Source organism: Bubalus kerabau, chromosome 16, assembly GCF_029407905.1.
Source record: "Bubalus kerabau isolate K-KA32 ecotype Philippines breed swamp buffalo chromosome 16, PCC_UOA_SB_1v2, whole genome shotgun sequence".
Classification (NCBI taxonomy): Eukaryota; Metazoa; Chordata; class Mammalia; order Artiodactyla; family Bovidae; genus Bubalus; species Bubalus kerabau.
In genome coordinates, this window is record NC_073639.1 from 19,707,477 (window position 1) to 19,723,466 (window position 15,990).

Sequence of the window (15,990 nt, forward strand, 5' to 3'; positions counted from 1 at the left end):
AAGGCATTTGGATACTCTTCCTTGATTACTTGTGTCTATTAATAATTTGAACATAACAACTAATGGTTTTTAAAAATCATCAAAAACAAAGTCATAAAGAAGCTAGGACATTCAAAATCTATCTGGCAACCAACATAATTATTTTTTTCTAATAGCCAATATGAAGAGACTTGTATGGTAGAGTAGCAAGTTTATATATTTTGGAGTAGAAGAGAATTTCAGCTTTACCACTCTATGTTTGACCTTAAGCCTGTTTTTAATCTTTCTAAGCAGTGTTGTTCCTGTCCTGATTAAGTGAGCTAGAGCATATAAAACATATAGAATCAACAATAATAGTTTTTGTGATACATGCAATAGTTGCCATCACTGGAACAAAGCAGATTGTCAGTTTTTTCATGACAGTTAAAATTGGAGGAAAGTGATCAGTTTAGAGCCTATTAAGCCACCTCATGCGAAGAGTTGACCCACTGGAAAAGACCCTGATGCTGGGAGGGATTGGGGGCAGGAGGAGAAGGGGACGACAGAGGATGAGATGGCTGGATGGCATCACTGACTCGATGCACATGAGTTTGGGTGAACTCCGGAGTTGATGATGGACAGGGAGGTCTGGCGTGCTTCGATTTATGGGGTCGCAAAGAGTTGGACATGACTGAGCAACTGAACTGAACTGAACTGAAGACACATTGAAATCTTCAACCAAAAAAGTAGCCAGGTTTAGATAAACGATGATTTAGAGAGGCATTTTGGAAAAATCATCACTTGCAAATTCCATGACAGATGGAATAAAAAGAAGAGAGAAAATGATAACTCGAGTTACAGCTATGGATGGATAGCAGTATCATTAAACCAGATAGTCTGCTGGAGACATATTGATATGAATTTATACTTAAATATCCATTCAAATATTTGATGATGATCCTTAAAATACTTCCAGTATACAAAGAGAAATTATTAGCTAAGTAGCCTTTTACATTCTACTTACTTCTTAAAAACAAAAGAACCATTTACGTTATGCTGTTTTTTCCCAGGCTAATATCTGAAAATAGACTAGAGTGAACTGGTATGATACAAGGCATTTAATTATTTAATTGTTGTTTCTGCAGTGTAAAAGGAACTGGCAACTAACAAAAAGACATTTGAAAAAGCAAACTAAATTTCTTCTGATTACTTTAGTGAGATATGTATCAGCTGCCACAACAAGTACCAGCAAGCGGGAGTCATAAACAACAGAAATGTAACGACTCACAGTCTGGAGGCTGGGAGTCGAAAATCAAGGTGTTAGCAGAACCATGATTCCTCTGAAACTTAATCTTAGCTTAATCTTTAGCTTTCTTTAGTTTTCTTTTTGATATATCAGCTGATCCTCAGTCTTTGCATGTCATTCCCCTTTACGTCTTTATATCATCTTCTGTGTCAGCTTCAATGTCCAAGTGTCTCCTTTAAGGACATACTGGATTAGGTCCTGTTGGATTAGGACCTGCTCTAATGACCTTATATCAACTTGATTGCATCTGTGAAAACCTTATTTCCAATTAAGGTCATATTCTAAAATACCTTTTTGAGGGGAGGGTGGGCACAATTCAACCCATAATACGATATATAAAAGAATTTCTTACTTATGATGACAAATACCAAACAGTAGAGAGTAAAGCTAGATTTTGAAGTTATAGAACTAGGGTGTGTGTGCTCAGTCACTAACTCATGTCCAACTCTTTGGGACCCTATGGAGTGTAGCCAACCAGGCTCCTCTGCCCATGGAATTTTCCAGGCAGGAATACTGGAGTGGATTACCATTTCCTCCTTCAGGGGATCTTCTTGATGCAGGGATTGGACTCACGTCTCCTGTGTCTCTTGCATTGGCAGGCAAGAGAACTAGGGTACAATTAATCAATTAGAGAGGTTTTCACATGTTTTCAGAAAGACTGATTTCTCCCTTTGAACACCTGAGGAAAAAAATGTGCAAAAGGACTAGAGATCTAACACCCAAAAATTAATTTGAAAGTACTGAATTCTGTTACATATAAATTTTCCCCCAAGGCTACTCACATATCATATATATATATATATATATATATATATATATATATATATATATATATGTGACATGCATGCCCTACATATAACATTAAATATAAAATTTGTATGTGTTAAAATATTTATGTTTTTGTAATTTTAAACATTATTTTGAATTGAAATTCAGTTATAGTAGGTGCTTTATAGACTAGATCACCAACTCTATATTATCATAGAAATTAAAAACTTGACTGACTTCTGGGGGCTCTACCCCTTACTTTTCCTAGTTTAACCAAATTCATAACCTTTCTGAGCTTTGATTGTCTTTATTTGCAAAGTATAATGTTTAAAAGTTATAAATGGTAGTCAATCAAATTTTCTATTTATATAGCATGTTTTTAATAGCAGATTAAATGAATCATAGTTAAATGTATTTAAGATCTATAGTTACTGATTTGAATGTTTAGCTGAATTACAGAGAACATTTTGCAAGGTAATGATGCAAGTAAGATTAGCTAAGCCTTGGTATTTCACTGGGGAATTATTTGGATATAGTCTATATCTATTTTCATTCTTACCATTAGTAAATTGCATCTATCCAGATTTGATTAATCTATCTGCTATTTTTGGAGAGGTAGTTTTGCAAACAGTAGCAGGCAGATTCACCAAAGACAAGGCTAATGTCTAGCTCTTGAAACAAGTAACTGAGCAGAACTAATGCTGCCATGTCTCATACTGACAAATGAAATAACCTTCATTTAACTTCAGGTGGCCCCAGACCCATTAAGTTAATTTTTCATCCTTATCCATTGCTTAGATACAGCAAATAGAATAGCCACCACTCTAGGGATCTTAGCAGCTTTGACTACAATAACACAAATCCCTGAAATGAAGAAGACTGTTTCCCTCTCCAGTATATTTTCCTTTCATAGAAAAATAGTTGTGAATGTTATACATTATGGATTCTTGTGATATTCTATGTTTATGTTATTTTATATGTTATACATATGTAATAGTATATAGTACGTAGAAAAGAAACGGAAGAAGGAAGAAAAGAAAGAAAGGAGGGACGAAATGAAGGAAAAAGAGAAAGAAAGGAAAAAAAGAAAGAAACTACTATATTATACTGTAAAGCTGCAGTTGGAATCAGGTGCAATATCGGCCTGAATTTACTGTTTAATATGGATGAGTCAGTTGACTTTTCTGCCCCTTACTCTTCTAATCTCTACACAGGAGGAGCTATTAAGAGTTCCCTGATTTCTGAATCTCAAGAGCCTGGGTATATCAACTTATCAATGAAGCACAATTATCTTGTAGATGTATTTAATGGTAATGCCAACATGCTCGGACTATTTTGAAACAGATTTCCCTTAAAATTCTCTATTGTCCTGTGATTCATATCCAATTCATTTTGTGGGCCATTTTAAAGTCAAGGTTTATGTTTAAATTGTTCCTTGAAATGAGATCAGCAGGTCTATTTTTTATATCAGCACTATTTTTATAGTTGTAGGAATTTGAAAGAGATCTTCTGGGAAAAAATAGACTTATTATCTCATTTTATTAATAAGTGGCTTTTAAAAGGCTATAAGGCAGCCCTATTATTAGATTTCAGACAACCTAGTATCTTTAGCTTAAGGAGACTCAACAGCTTGAACTCCACTTTCCTCATATGGTGCATGAGGTGCATTTTCCTAAAGCCAAGGAATTTTTGAAATATAAAATATCAAAGAAAATATGCATATTATTTTTTTTAAAGAGAATAAGATTTTATAACATTTATATAAAATAACTTTCCTATAAAAGTTTAACTTTTTTCCTATATAATAGAAACTTTTTCCTATAAAATGCTGAACTTTCCTATAAAATAAAATGCCCATCTATATTTTTATAATTGTCTCAGTACCAAAAATCTGAAAGTTAAGGGCTATTCATATCACAAAAGATAGTATAAGGAGGATAAAATGAGGAACATCTTAAATGAGGCAAATATCACTGATCAGATTATTTTAGAATTTTTATGTTTTGATTGATTCTTTTTTTGTATATGTGATTTCTCCTAGAGAAAAACCATCCATTGCAACTAATTCTAACTAAATTTAAAAGAATAAAACTGCTCCTAGGATATATTTAAAATATGCTGTTGAATAGAATGAGTAACTGACTTCAGTGAGCATTTTAGAATATATAACACTTTTCAATTTTATTTTTAAATTAAAATTTTATTGGAGTGCAGTTGCTTTACAATGTTGTGTTAGTTTCTATGATGAAGTGAATCCTTTATATATATATATATATATATATATATATATGTATATATATATGTTACCGCCTCTTCTTTGGATTTCCTTCCTGTTTAGGTTATCACAGAGCAATGAGTAGAGTTCCCTGAGCTATACAGTAGCTTCTTATTAGTCATCTATACTATAGTATCTATACATACTATCAATATTGTATATAAATCAATTCCAATCTCAAAATTCATCCCACCCCTCCCCTTTCCCCTGTGTCTATACATTTGTTCTCTACATCTGTGTCTCTATTTCTGGTTTGCAAATAAGATCATCTATACCATTTTTCTCAATTCCACATATTATGCATTAATATGCAATATTTGTTTTTCTATTTCTGAATTAACTTCACTCTGTATGACACTCTCTAGGTCCATCCGTGTCACTTCAAATGACCCAATTTTGTTCCTCTTATGGCTGCGTAATATTTCTTTGTATGTATGTACCAGATTTTCTTTATCCATTCCTCTGTTGAGGTTGCTTCCCTCTCATAGCTGTTGTGAGCAGTGCTGCGGTGAACAGTGGGGTGCATGTGTCTTCGGAAATTATGGTTTTCTCTGGGTATATGCCCAGGAGTGGGATTGCTGGATGACAGAGTAGTTCTATTTTTAATTTTTAAAGGACTCTCCCTACTGTTCTCCATAATGGCTGTATCAGTTTATCACTAATATGTTTTGTAATAATTTATCTTTATAAAATATGAATATGTAAAACACATGTTTTCTAAGAGTTGTTTTTTTTTTTTTTTTAAGCTAGAACAAGTTAAGCTTAATAACTGGCTGACATTCGGAGATGTTCCTAAGACAAGTTAGAAACGGGATAATTTAGTGTGGAAGAAGTCAGATCTAGCCAGAGATGGAGATTTTATAGGCTTCTGTAAAAATATAGTGTTAAAACCCTAAAAGAGATGAGTTCATAAATAGAAAATAGAATAGAAAAGAGTAAAAGTCAGAATTTTGGATATGAAAGAGCTTGTTCATATCTTTGGAGGTTCTTAACTATAGATGAATTTTAAAGAATGCTAGTTTTTTCATTTAGATTTAAAGATAAATAATTGGCTCTTTTTGGACTGGAGAGTATTTGAGTCACTTGGTTCTCTTCCTTTATCTACTGTTTCCAAGTCTCTTAGTTCCTACACAGGTGACTAGGATTCCCAACATTTCAGTGAGATGGATGAATGAAGAGAAAGTTTCTGTTCCTAGAAAGTAGCTTCAGAGGATGCCTGAAACTATGGATACATTGAAGAGACAGATTCTCCATGAAGCTAACACAGCTTAGATTCAAGCCTTTTCTTGTGCATGGGCTTCTTTAAAAGACCCTAAAAAGGGCCTTAGCAACATGTTTGCGGTCACAAATAGTTTTGCAAATTTTGCAAAAGTAAGTCAGTTTTGTTGTTGTTGTTGCTCAGTTGTGTCTGACCCATGGACTGCAGCACACCAAGCTTCCCTGTCCTTCACGGAGCTTGCTCAGACTCATGTCCATTGAGTCAGTGATGCCATCCAACCACCTCGTCCCCTGTCGTCCCCTTCTCCTGCCTTCATATCTTTCCCAGCATCAAGGTCTTTTCTAATGGGGCAGCTGTTCGTGTCAGGTGGCCAAAGGACGAGCTTCAGCCTCAGCATCAGTCCTTCCAATGAACAACCAGGACTGATCTCCTTTAGGATGGACTGGTTGGATCTCCTTGCAGTCCATGGGACTCTCAAGAGCCTTCTCCAGCACCACAGTTCAGAAGAATCAATTCGTTGGTGCTTAGCCTTCTTTATGGTCCAACTCTCAGATCTGTACATGACTACTGGAGACACCATAACTTTTACTAGACAGAGTTTTTATTTTTACTTTCTTGGTGGCTCAGATGGTAAAGTGTCTGCCTACAATGTGGGAGACCCAGGTTCAATCCCTGGATCGGGAAGATCTCCTGGAGAAGGAAATGGCAACCCACTCCAGTATTCTTGCCTAGAAAATCCCATGAGTGGAGGAGCCTGGTAGGCTACAGTCCATGGGGTAGCAAAGAGTCGGACACAACTGAGTGACTTCACTTTCACTTTATGAAACAGACCTTTGTCAGCAAAGTAATGTCTCTGATTTTTAATATGCTGTCTAGGCTTGTCATAACTTTTCTTCCAAGGAACAAGTGCCTTTTAATTTCATGGCTGCAGTCACAATCTGCAGTGGTTTTGGAACTCAAGAAAATAAAGTCTGTCACTGTTTCCATTGTTTCACCATCTATTTGCCATGAAGTGATGGGACCAGATGCCATGATTTAATTTTTTTGAATGTTGAGTTTTAAGTCAGCTTTTTCACTCTCTTTCACCTTCATCAAGAGGCTCTTTAGTTCCTCTTCACTTTCTGCCATAAGGTTGGTATCATCTGCATATCTGAGGTTACTTATATTTCTCCCTGTAATCTTGATTCCAGCTTGTGTTTCATCCAGCCCAGTATTTTGCATAATGTACTCTGCATATAAGTTAAATAACCTGGGTGACAATATACAGCCTTGACATACTCCTTTCCCAATTTGGAACCAGTCTGTTGTTCCATGTCTGGTTCAGACTGTTGCTTCTTGACCTGCATACAGGTTTTGCAGGAGGCAGTTAAGGTGGTCTGGTACTCCCATCTCTTTAAGAATTTTCTACAGGTTAATCTCCATCAATTAAAACTTCTGTCTTAAAAACAAAACAAAACAAAAACTGCTCTCTTCCCTCAGATATCGACTTTCCTCATCCTTCCTCTTCTTGTTGGGTGGTGTTGGAGAGGCCACAAGTTTTCTTGGATCTAATAAAAATCATAGACGTCTCTTTTGGAAAATTGAGTTTGGAATGTGTTTAATTTGTGCTTGATCGGACATGTGGAGTTATCCACATGGTTTTAGTCATTTTGGTATATTGTTGCTATTGCTGATCACCCAGGTTTTAGCAGAAATTTAGTGTAATTCTTTGCAGCATCATGCCCCCCACCCCCGCCACCCACAGGTAGTTTAAATTGATGCACAAACTGATCTGATTCAGAAGACTGAGTCTCACTATCACTTTCCTTTTCAGACTAAAATTTTTATTTTTTTTTAGAGAAATAGCAAAAGTTAATATATCAGCCTTCTATGCTTAATTGATAGGATTTCTTTCTATAGGGAAAATAATCATAGATAGTACTTATTGAATGCTAACTCTTGTAACTACTTCCCACTCCATTTTCTAGCAAAAGAACCATGGCATAGAGAGATTTTATACTTTTCCCGGTGTTGCACAACTTATACCTTGGAGAGCTGTTATATGGAGCCGCAGACTTAGAGTCCAGTCAGTAACTTAAACTGCTCACCCTCCATTCCTGGGTTAGAAGTCAGAAATCCCTGAGTATAAGGTCCTTAAGACTTTAGATGAAGCAGATAACTACTCAAGGTCCTCAAGTTTCTCATCAGATAAGTGAAAGTGGACTAGAATTTAGTGTTGGCAGTTTCAAGTGATCCCATAATCACTTGAGAAAGCTGTGATCCCCACTTCCATGAAGGAGAACGGAGTCACTAAGACAATTAATGTCTGTTAGTGGACACCTTAGAACCCTTTTCTTAGGTCTTAGGTTAAAATCCTCTGGACTAAGAAATCTTAAATTTCACACAAAGCTAATATGTTGCTAGTTTAAGAAAAGATGGCTTCCCATGTGTGGTGCTCATGGTGAGGAACTCACCTGCCAATGTAGGAGATGTAAGAGATGTGGGTTTGATCCCTGGAGGAGGGCATGGCAACCCACTCCAGTATTCTTGCCTGGAGTATCCCATGGACAGAGGAGCTTGGTGGGCTGCAGTACATAGAGTCTCACAAAGTTGGACACGACTGAAGTGACTTAGTAGGACTTTTAGTTGATCAGTGACTTTTTAAAAGAAGACAAGCTCAGAACTCCAGCAGTCCATTAAGTGACTGTTCAGTATCTGCCTTAATGGCTGTTTAGTTTGGGTTGTACTTCTGGGGATTTTTTGTGACCTTGAGTTCTCTGAATGCAGCTGAAGTGTTTTCACTTGAGGATCTATTTTATTTTAAAAAAATTACTGTTTCAGGTGTATTTGGCCTGAACCACTATGAAAAAGTCATGGTATTTACCCGAAGCTAATAAAATAATTTATATTTTCCCTGTAAATGAGATTGGAAAAACAACCAAGTTGTCAATATCAAAATCAATTTGAAAAGGATCTACTATGAAATTAGATTTCTCAAATAAAATGTGGTTTAACAAGAGGACATTCACTTCGTCTTTCTTCTTATAGGGATACTTTTCATTAGAATGTAAGATGATGGCATGTTTTGAAGTGGTAAACTTAATATGTATCAAACTTGATGGCTTTCGAGATCAAAGGATTGAGTTTCAATTTAAATGTATGGGTTTTTTTATTATTTAAAAAAAAAGTATCTCACTGGAAAATAGATCAAGACAATTTGTGTATTCTTTCTATGCCACCTAAGGAAATGGCAAAATTCAATTGCACGCATTCAGAATTGTGTGATGTAGTATACATAGGCGAAAAACTGTGGTGTATAGATTTTTGTAAAGGCACCAGTACTGTTTTGTCCTTGAGTCAAAGAACTGTAATATTTTGGTTCTTTTCTCTGCAACTTTTGGTTGAAAGATTGTTCATTATTGTTGAATTTCAATATGATTGCAAATTAAATGATGCAAAACACAGTGAAGTAAAATACACAAAAGACCAATTAATGTGTTATCTCAGTAAGTATATAGAAGAATGAGAGAACATACTGTTCTACACAGTAGTATATAATTAAGATGTAGTCATAAATCAAGCAGATATTATAACTTGTTTAGGTGCACAGGTGGCTTTTAGAAAGATTGATTAGCTCGTCTTGCCCCCTTGAGATGTTAGTTCATTGTTATTCCTGCAAAATTAAACAGAATAATTCCTCACACTTCCCACAGTGTGAATGCTTCAATGCAAACAGCATGCTGGAGATAAATGTTTGCAAAGTGTTCATCTCTTGTTACAGATGCTCTCTATGATGTCATCACCGTGGGAGCCCCAGCTGCCCATTTTCAGGGGTTTAAGAATGGTGGTCTTCGGAAACTCCTGCATAGATTTGAAGCGGAAAGAAGAAAGTAAGTGACAACCGAATGCATTCATGATGTTATCTTCCCTTTAGGGAAGGGTTTTTGTATACGAAGTTAGGATAAATAAGCTTGATCCATCACAATGAATAGTTCTTGACATCTCCAACCATGCCATTCAGGAACTTAGAGTTGTTGAATTTCAAAAACAAAAAAAACTTGAACAGAAATTAGAATAAATGAAATGGCTGAGATGACTAAGCATATTACTTAATAGAGTAGAACTGTGCTAGCAGAAAATTTGTCTGGAAGCCGTCCTACTAATAAATAGTATTCTAGTATCAATTATTGTAGCTCAATGGAATGATGTTCAGACAGATATTTAGCTGAAAGCATAGTCTGATTTTCTGTGAAGGCAAAGACACTTAATGGAGAGCATGAGTCCTAATTTATGACTCTAACTCTACTAGTGATTTCCACTGTGGCCAGAGGCAAGGCATTTAACTGCCCTATTATTTAATTATTCCATTAAAAAAAGAGCCATCCATACAGAACTCTATTACTTAAGTGATGAAGTTAAAAGAGAAAACTTTCTATTCCTTGCGGAAAAGGAGACACAGAAACCAAAGTATTGTCACTGTTATTTATAATTTTAATTTACTTTCTCAACCTTCTGTTTTGTTCTTAGCTACTTTAAAATATTGCATTAGTACTGTAGTTTATCCCCACATGTACCAACCAAGTTTACCCTGTTATATCCTCTGGTTATGACCATACTCATGTAAATTTTAAAGAGTGTTATCCAAGTGTGAAGGGTAACTTTCTTTTCCCGTTCAAGTAGTTACTCTTCTTGAATTAAGAGCTCTTTTTGGGAATTCCTAGTGGTCCAGCCATTAGGACTCTGAGCTTCCACCACGGGGTTGGGGGGGTGGGCACATGTTCAATCCTTGGCCATGAAACAAAGATCCCACAAGGTGCACAGCCAGCCAAAAAAAAAAAAAAAAAAATCCAATTTTGAAAGTTAGGGGGAAATAGTTATTCTTTAGTCATAATTGGTTTAGTAATAGTATTAAATAATCTGAGTGGCAAAACTAAAACCATTTTTAAAAAGCTTTATCATATAACATATTTGTTATTCACTGTCCAGATGTTCAGGAAGAAAGCATTTAAAATAAGTTAGAATTGTATAACTGGTATACTGTTATATAAATGTACAAGTTAGCAATGTGTGTATATATATGTGTGTGTGTGTGTGTGTATATGTGTATGTATGTGTGTGTGTGTATACATATTAATATATATGTCTTTCTCTTTCTACTGGTACAATACTATTAAATCAGCTAGTATTCTTATTAAGATTTTTCCAGTTTTTGTTTTTGATTTTGGTTTTAGTTTTTCAGTGGGTAGGGAATATAGTTCTGTGAGGTTGTATCACAGATGTAAACTGGACTAACCATCACCATAGTCATCATAAAAAACTGTCCCATTATCACATAGAGACTCCCTAGTGTTGTCCCCAAATAGTCACACTCTTCCCCCAAACCCTTCTGCTGCAGAAAGTGGTTCCGTTGCATTACTGTTGGAACAGGGAGTGGACATCAGAGTTCCAGCTAGGGGCTCTGAGAGGAGGGTCACCTCTTATTTAATGCATGGAGGTTGGATGTCAGTTCAGTGACAGACTCCATGGGGAAGGGGATGCCATGCCTTTACTGAAATGAGAAGAAGAGTGGAATACAGGTCTATGCCTGCGGGCTTTACTGGCCAGGGATATTTCTCACTATCCCCTTGCTGCATCATCCTTGAGTGGACCAGTACTATTATGTTTGTGATACTCACCCGCAGACATGTATGGTTAAACACTTACTGTTCTCTTGGGCTACCTTTTTATTAGTCCTTTGACTTTTCTTGGGTGCTATTTATTTGACCTTTTGCTTCACTGAGGGCTTCCCTTGTACCCAAAGTGAAATGTTTGGGAGGCAAAGAAGGACAAAAAAACAAAGGTGGAAATAATTATGATGTCATTCCTTAAGTCCTGAGGCTCCTAGCCAATCTGTTTTCTTTTCTCCACCTCTTGGTGTCTTCTGATAAATGAGTTATATATTTTGTACAGAGTAGTTTGTTTTGTTCTGTTTTTGAGGATTAGAGGGAATAGTAAAATAGATTGTGTTTATTCCATCTTGTCTGGAACTAGAAGCCTCTATCTTGAGAATTCACTATTTCTTGCAATCAAATTTTAAAGGGCATAATACAATTAGAAGATTGAAAATGCCCATAGGGTACATAGAATGTACTTGAGCACATGAAGCACGAGTATGCAAAACATGGAATCTAACCATATAATTCCATAAAATATCACTATATGCTATGGGCAAAGACAAATGTTAAGTTGTAAATTTAAACTCTGATATTTTGAGCCTTAAATATCTGCATGAGTATCTGAATTCTCCAGTGTTCTTCACTTCTTGTTGGGATGTTTATGTATATATAAACACACACACACATTCACAAACACATATACACAGAGCTCTAAGATCAAATTTAAAATAAAAAAATTAGTCCAATGCTTGTAAATGTTGATTTGTTCTAGGTTTTTCATATGTGCTAATTATCCCATTGCTTTATTGATGACTTTATTGATGAAATGCCATTTTTAAAATTAAAACAATAACTTAGCCTAGATCTTAAAAATACTCTCTATAGGGTAGTGGTATGGGACAAATACAGCTTGTTGAGGCAATACCCAGATGAGTATAGTATTAGCCTCTTCATCAAGTTGACCGATAACCTAAGCAAACATGTCAAGCCTAAAGTGATATCACGCTAATCAAATCATTTTCTGCAGGCCTTTTCAGCAACAAATATTGCATTTTTCAGCCACAAACAGTAATATAGAAATAAATATGACTATATGATGTGAGACCTTATTTACATTTGGTAGGACAGAAAATAGCATTAAGTGAAAGAATTTTTCTTCACCTTTTCTTTGCTCCAAAAAAGATAGCTGCATCTTTTAGATGTTTTTAGGAGACCCACCACAGCCATTGTTACAACTTCCCCTTCATTTATTTTCTTCTCAGCTAAGCCAGTGAAATACTATCATCTAGGAACAGATGTAATTTATGTGTCTGTTCCTTCGTGATCTATTTTTTGATGAATACATTGACCACATAATGAAAAGCATTTTAACATAAGAAAGCCTTGCTTATAGTATTCATATAATGTAATTCAGATCACATAAAAAGCATTTTCAAGACTACAAGATAATTAATTAGGAAGATTGATTTTTTTTTTTTGAAAAGCACAAATGTCTCAGTACATTAGTTCCTGTTCAGAAACCATCAAGGAATCCATGCTCATTCACTGAGCATTCAAAACCTCCATGATTTCACCCCACTGACTTTCTACATTCATTTCCTCCTTCTCTTGAAGTTGTTTCTTTATGGTACAGAAACTATTTTCTTAATGGATTTCACTTTTCCACCTCTTCCCCTTTCCTTACTCTGTTGCTGTTTACAAAAAATTACTGTTTTTTATCTCCCCACTGTTTTTCATTTCTCTCTGTAAAAATCATATATATAATCCTATTTGAAATTCTACACATGGTCCATCCTAAGACTCCTCTTTCTCCATCATGTCTTCCAGATTTCTCAAGTTGATCTGATTCTTTATCCTAATGTTTTATTTTTACTTCACATAACGTTTCATAGGTCACAGTTATGGTGTGCTAGGCTTGTTCTAGTCCAGTACTTTTATATCAGTTTGTGATTTCTTTAACTATGACGTCTTCTTGAATTTTAGATCTTCTGGAGTGTTCCACAGAGTAGATTGAATAGATCAAACTCAACAAGCATTGCAATTCACCCAAGTCTGATTTAAAGTGCCAAAAACTTCAGTGGGAGATAAAGTTTAACAAATAATCATAATGCAATAAGGTCAGTATTATATAGAGCAGGGGTGCTCAACCTTGGCTGAAATTAGAATCACCTTTGGAGCTTTAAAATGTTCTGTCTATGCTGGGATATTAACCTAGACATATTAAGTCAGTCCTGGGAATGGAGCCCAGGCATTGTTAAGTTTTAAAAGCTTCCTAGGTGAGACTGATGTTTGTCTAGGATTGAGAACCATTGATGCAGATGTAAGTGAATAATGCTGGGAGAAGACAGAATGGTGTGGAGGCTAGAAACAGGAATAGCTGCACAGGTGAGTTAAATTTGAAAAATGTATAGAACCTCAATTAGTCTCTATCAGGAGAAAAGAAAATCTATGCAAAGGAATATTTGTTGCAATACAGAAAAAAAGCCTTACATCTTCTTACATGGAAATTTTTCTTTAAAGAATCCCTCACTCATTAAATTGTTACAACATGGAACCAAAGATGGGGATAAAGCAGTAAGAATTTTGATCTGGGAAAGCTTGGGCCTGAATAACATGAACGAATAAAACCAAGTATATTATAGAGCTTTTCATGCTTTAGAGATGAGACTTTTTAAGAACCAAAATGCTAATTACTCATATATTATATTTTGGTGGTTTTTTTTTTTTTCCTGGGGCGGGGGCGGGGTGGGGGGTTGGCCCGTGAGCAGAGGGAGGCCACGGGGGTCCATCCCCAAAGGGCTCAGAAATACCCACGCTGTCCCCTGTGCCTGTCGTGGCGTCAGGAGACCCCGGCTTTCTCAGAGCCAGCCTGGCGTCTGCCCTGGTTGGCAGCCCGCACTTCAGACGCCCTTCGAGAGCAGCAAGCCGGTGCTGCCAGCAGCAGCCCGCGCTCTGGGCGTTTCTCAGGGCGGGGCCCCAGCTCTCAGCTGCCACAGCGTCTTTGTGTGCGGGGCCTGAGGTTTGTCACAACCCCGTCCCCGCTGGAACCAGCACACTCCTGGCAGCCCGGGCCAGACCCTGACTTAGGTGCAGAAGGAAGGAAAGCCCCCTGCTTTCTGCTGCACTGCCTGGCCCGGAGCTAAAGGGTCTTGTCCAGCAAAGGAGAAGTGAAGTTGCTCAGTTGTGCTCAACTGTCTGTGACCCCACGGACTGTAGCCTGCCCTCCATCCATTGGATTTTCCAGGCAAGAATAATGGAGTGGGTTGCCATTTCCTTCTCCAGGTTTGTTTGTTTTTTAAGGTTTTTGTTGTAATAAAATATCATATAAAATTTACCATTTAACCATTAAAAAATCTTATTAAAATATAGTGTACTTACAATGTTGTGTAGCTTCAGGTGTACAACAAAGTTATGTACATATAGGTGTGTATAGATTTATAGTCTTTTTGCAAAAATCTTAATTTTGGTCTTTTTAGTAATATATGTATATACATATATGTACACATATATATGTAGATAATATATGTATATGCATGTGTGTGTGTATACATATATTACCTTAAAAGACCAAAATCGCAATGTTTGTAACCCATGTATTCATTTGTTCATCAAACACTTACATGTTCTTGGATTCGGTGACTTACCTAGATTCTATTTAGTAGCTTATAGATTCCTCTCTCAAAATATGAATCAATTCTTTAGTTCCAGTATTACTTAAAAGAAAGGGAAAATTACCATGACAACACGTATTTTGCCTGCTTTGATCATTTCTAAATTCAGCTGGAACCTTAGATTCAGCCAGAACTTTCACTGAGTAGGATCATGACCTAAAGGCATAGCCCTTTCATTAAGATAAAAAGACACCTCATGAAAAACAAGAGCCTTTGTAAAGAAGAAGAAAAGCCAATGACAGTCAGTGTTCACTTCTCAAGAATATTAATTCCCTGTGGTCTACCTGTTCATTAAGGACAAACACACAGCTAACTCCCTGCAAGAGATCTTAGTGTCTAATGCCTGCCTTGAGTATCTACCATGTCTTTCCCTCCACTACCCTCACCCCCTCAATGTGCCCCCTCAATCTGTTGATAATGTTAATTACCAACATTGACAGGCCCACAGTTTCTAATAGAAGAGAGAAATAAATTATTTGGAAAAGTCAAAAGGAAAGCAAAGTAAAATTTTACCGATAGAAATGTTATAGCCTGTTTTTGAGCCTATAACACTTGAGTCTATACCAGAATTTGGAGGAATTTTCTGAAGGAAAGTAAAACAATATGAATAGTTAAACAAACCAGCCTTACCTTTTATGAGATCACTTTTCCTTATTATTGGAAGAGAAATCAGTAGAATTTCCTAGTTCTCTATTATAAATTGGAGGTTTCTTGGGTTAAAAGGAGAAATACCACATTAAGGAAAGAAGTTCTTTGTAGCCTAGAGTGTAACGAACATTCAGTAAACCAGAAATGGGAGAATTGAACAAAATCATACCACTAGGTTTGAAATGTATTCTTCAGGACAGAGTTGCTAACCGCTGCTTAATAGGAGTCAAAACATAAATTAACATTTTTCATTAGTGGTGTAAAGCTGAGGTATCTAAGCAAAGGAGTCAGGGTTTTTCAGGTCTTCTTTTTATGTACTTTCTCCAGTAACATATGAACAGACTAGGCAGAAGTTACAAAGATACTTATTTTCAAAATCTTTACTTTCATGCTTGAAACAATATTCTTATTTCTTTTTATGAAAGGGAATGACTGATTCAAATGTATTCATTGAAAGCAGGAAGACTGCATCCATGTTTAATTTTGAGAGCCAATTTTCTCCCCTTCTTGGA

General features: G+C 36.2%; 1 protein-coding gene across 9 annotated transcripts in view; it reads left to right on the top strand.

Moving 5' to 3' along the window:
- The window catches only part of INPP4B (inositol polyphosphate-4-phosphatase type II B), an 855,034-nt gene that overhangs the window by 665,416 nt on the left and 173,628 nt on the right, over positions 1-15,990 (top strand). For all 9 annotated transcript variants that reach the window (XM_055550389.1, XM_055550387.1, XM_055550386.1 and 6 more), the window contains one exon: positions 9,287-9,395. In XM_055550389.1, coding sequence (XP_055406364.1) covers positions 9,287-9,395 — 109 coding nt within the window. The remainder of the gene's footprint in view (positions 1-9,286; positions 9,396-15,990) is intronic.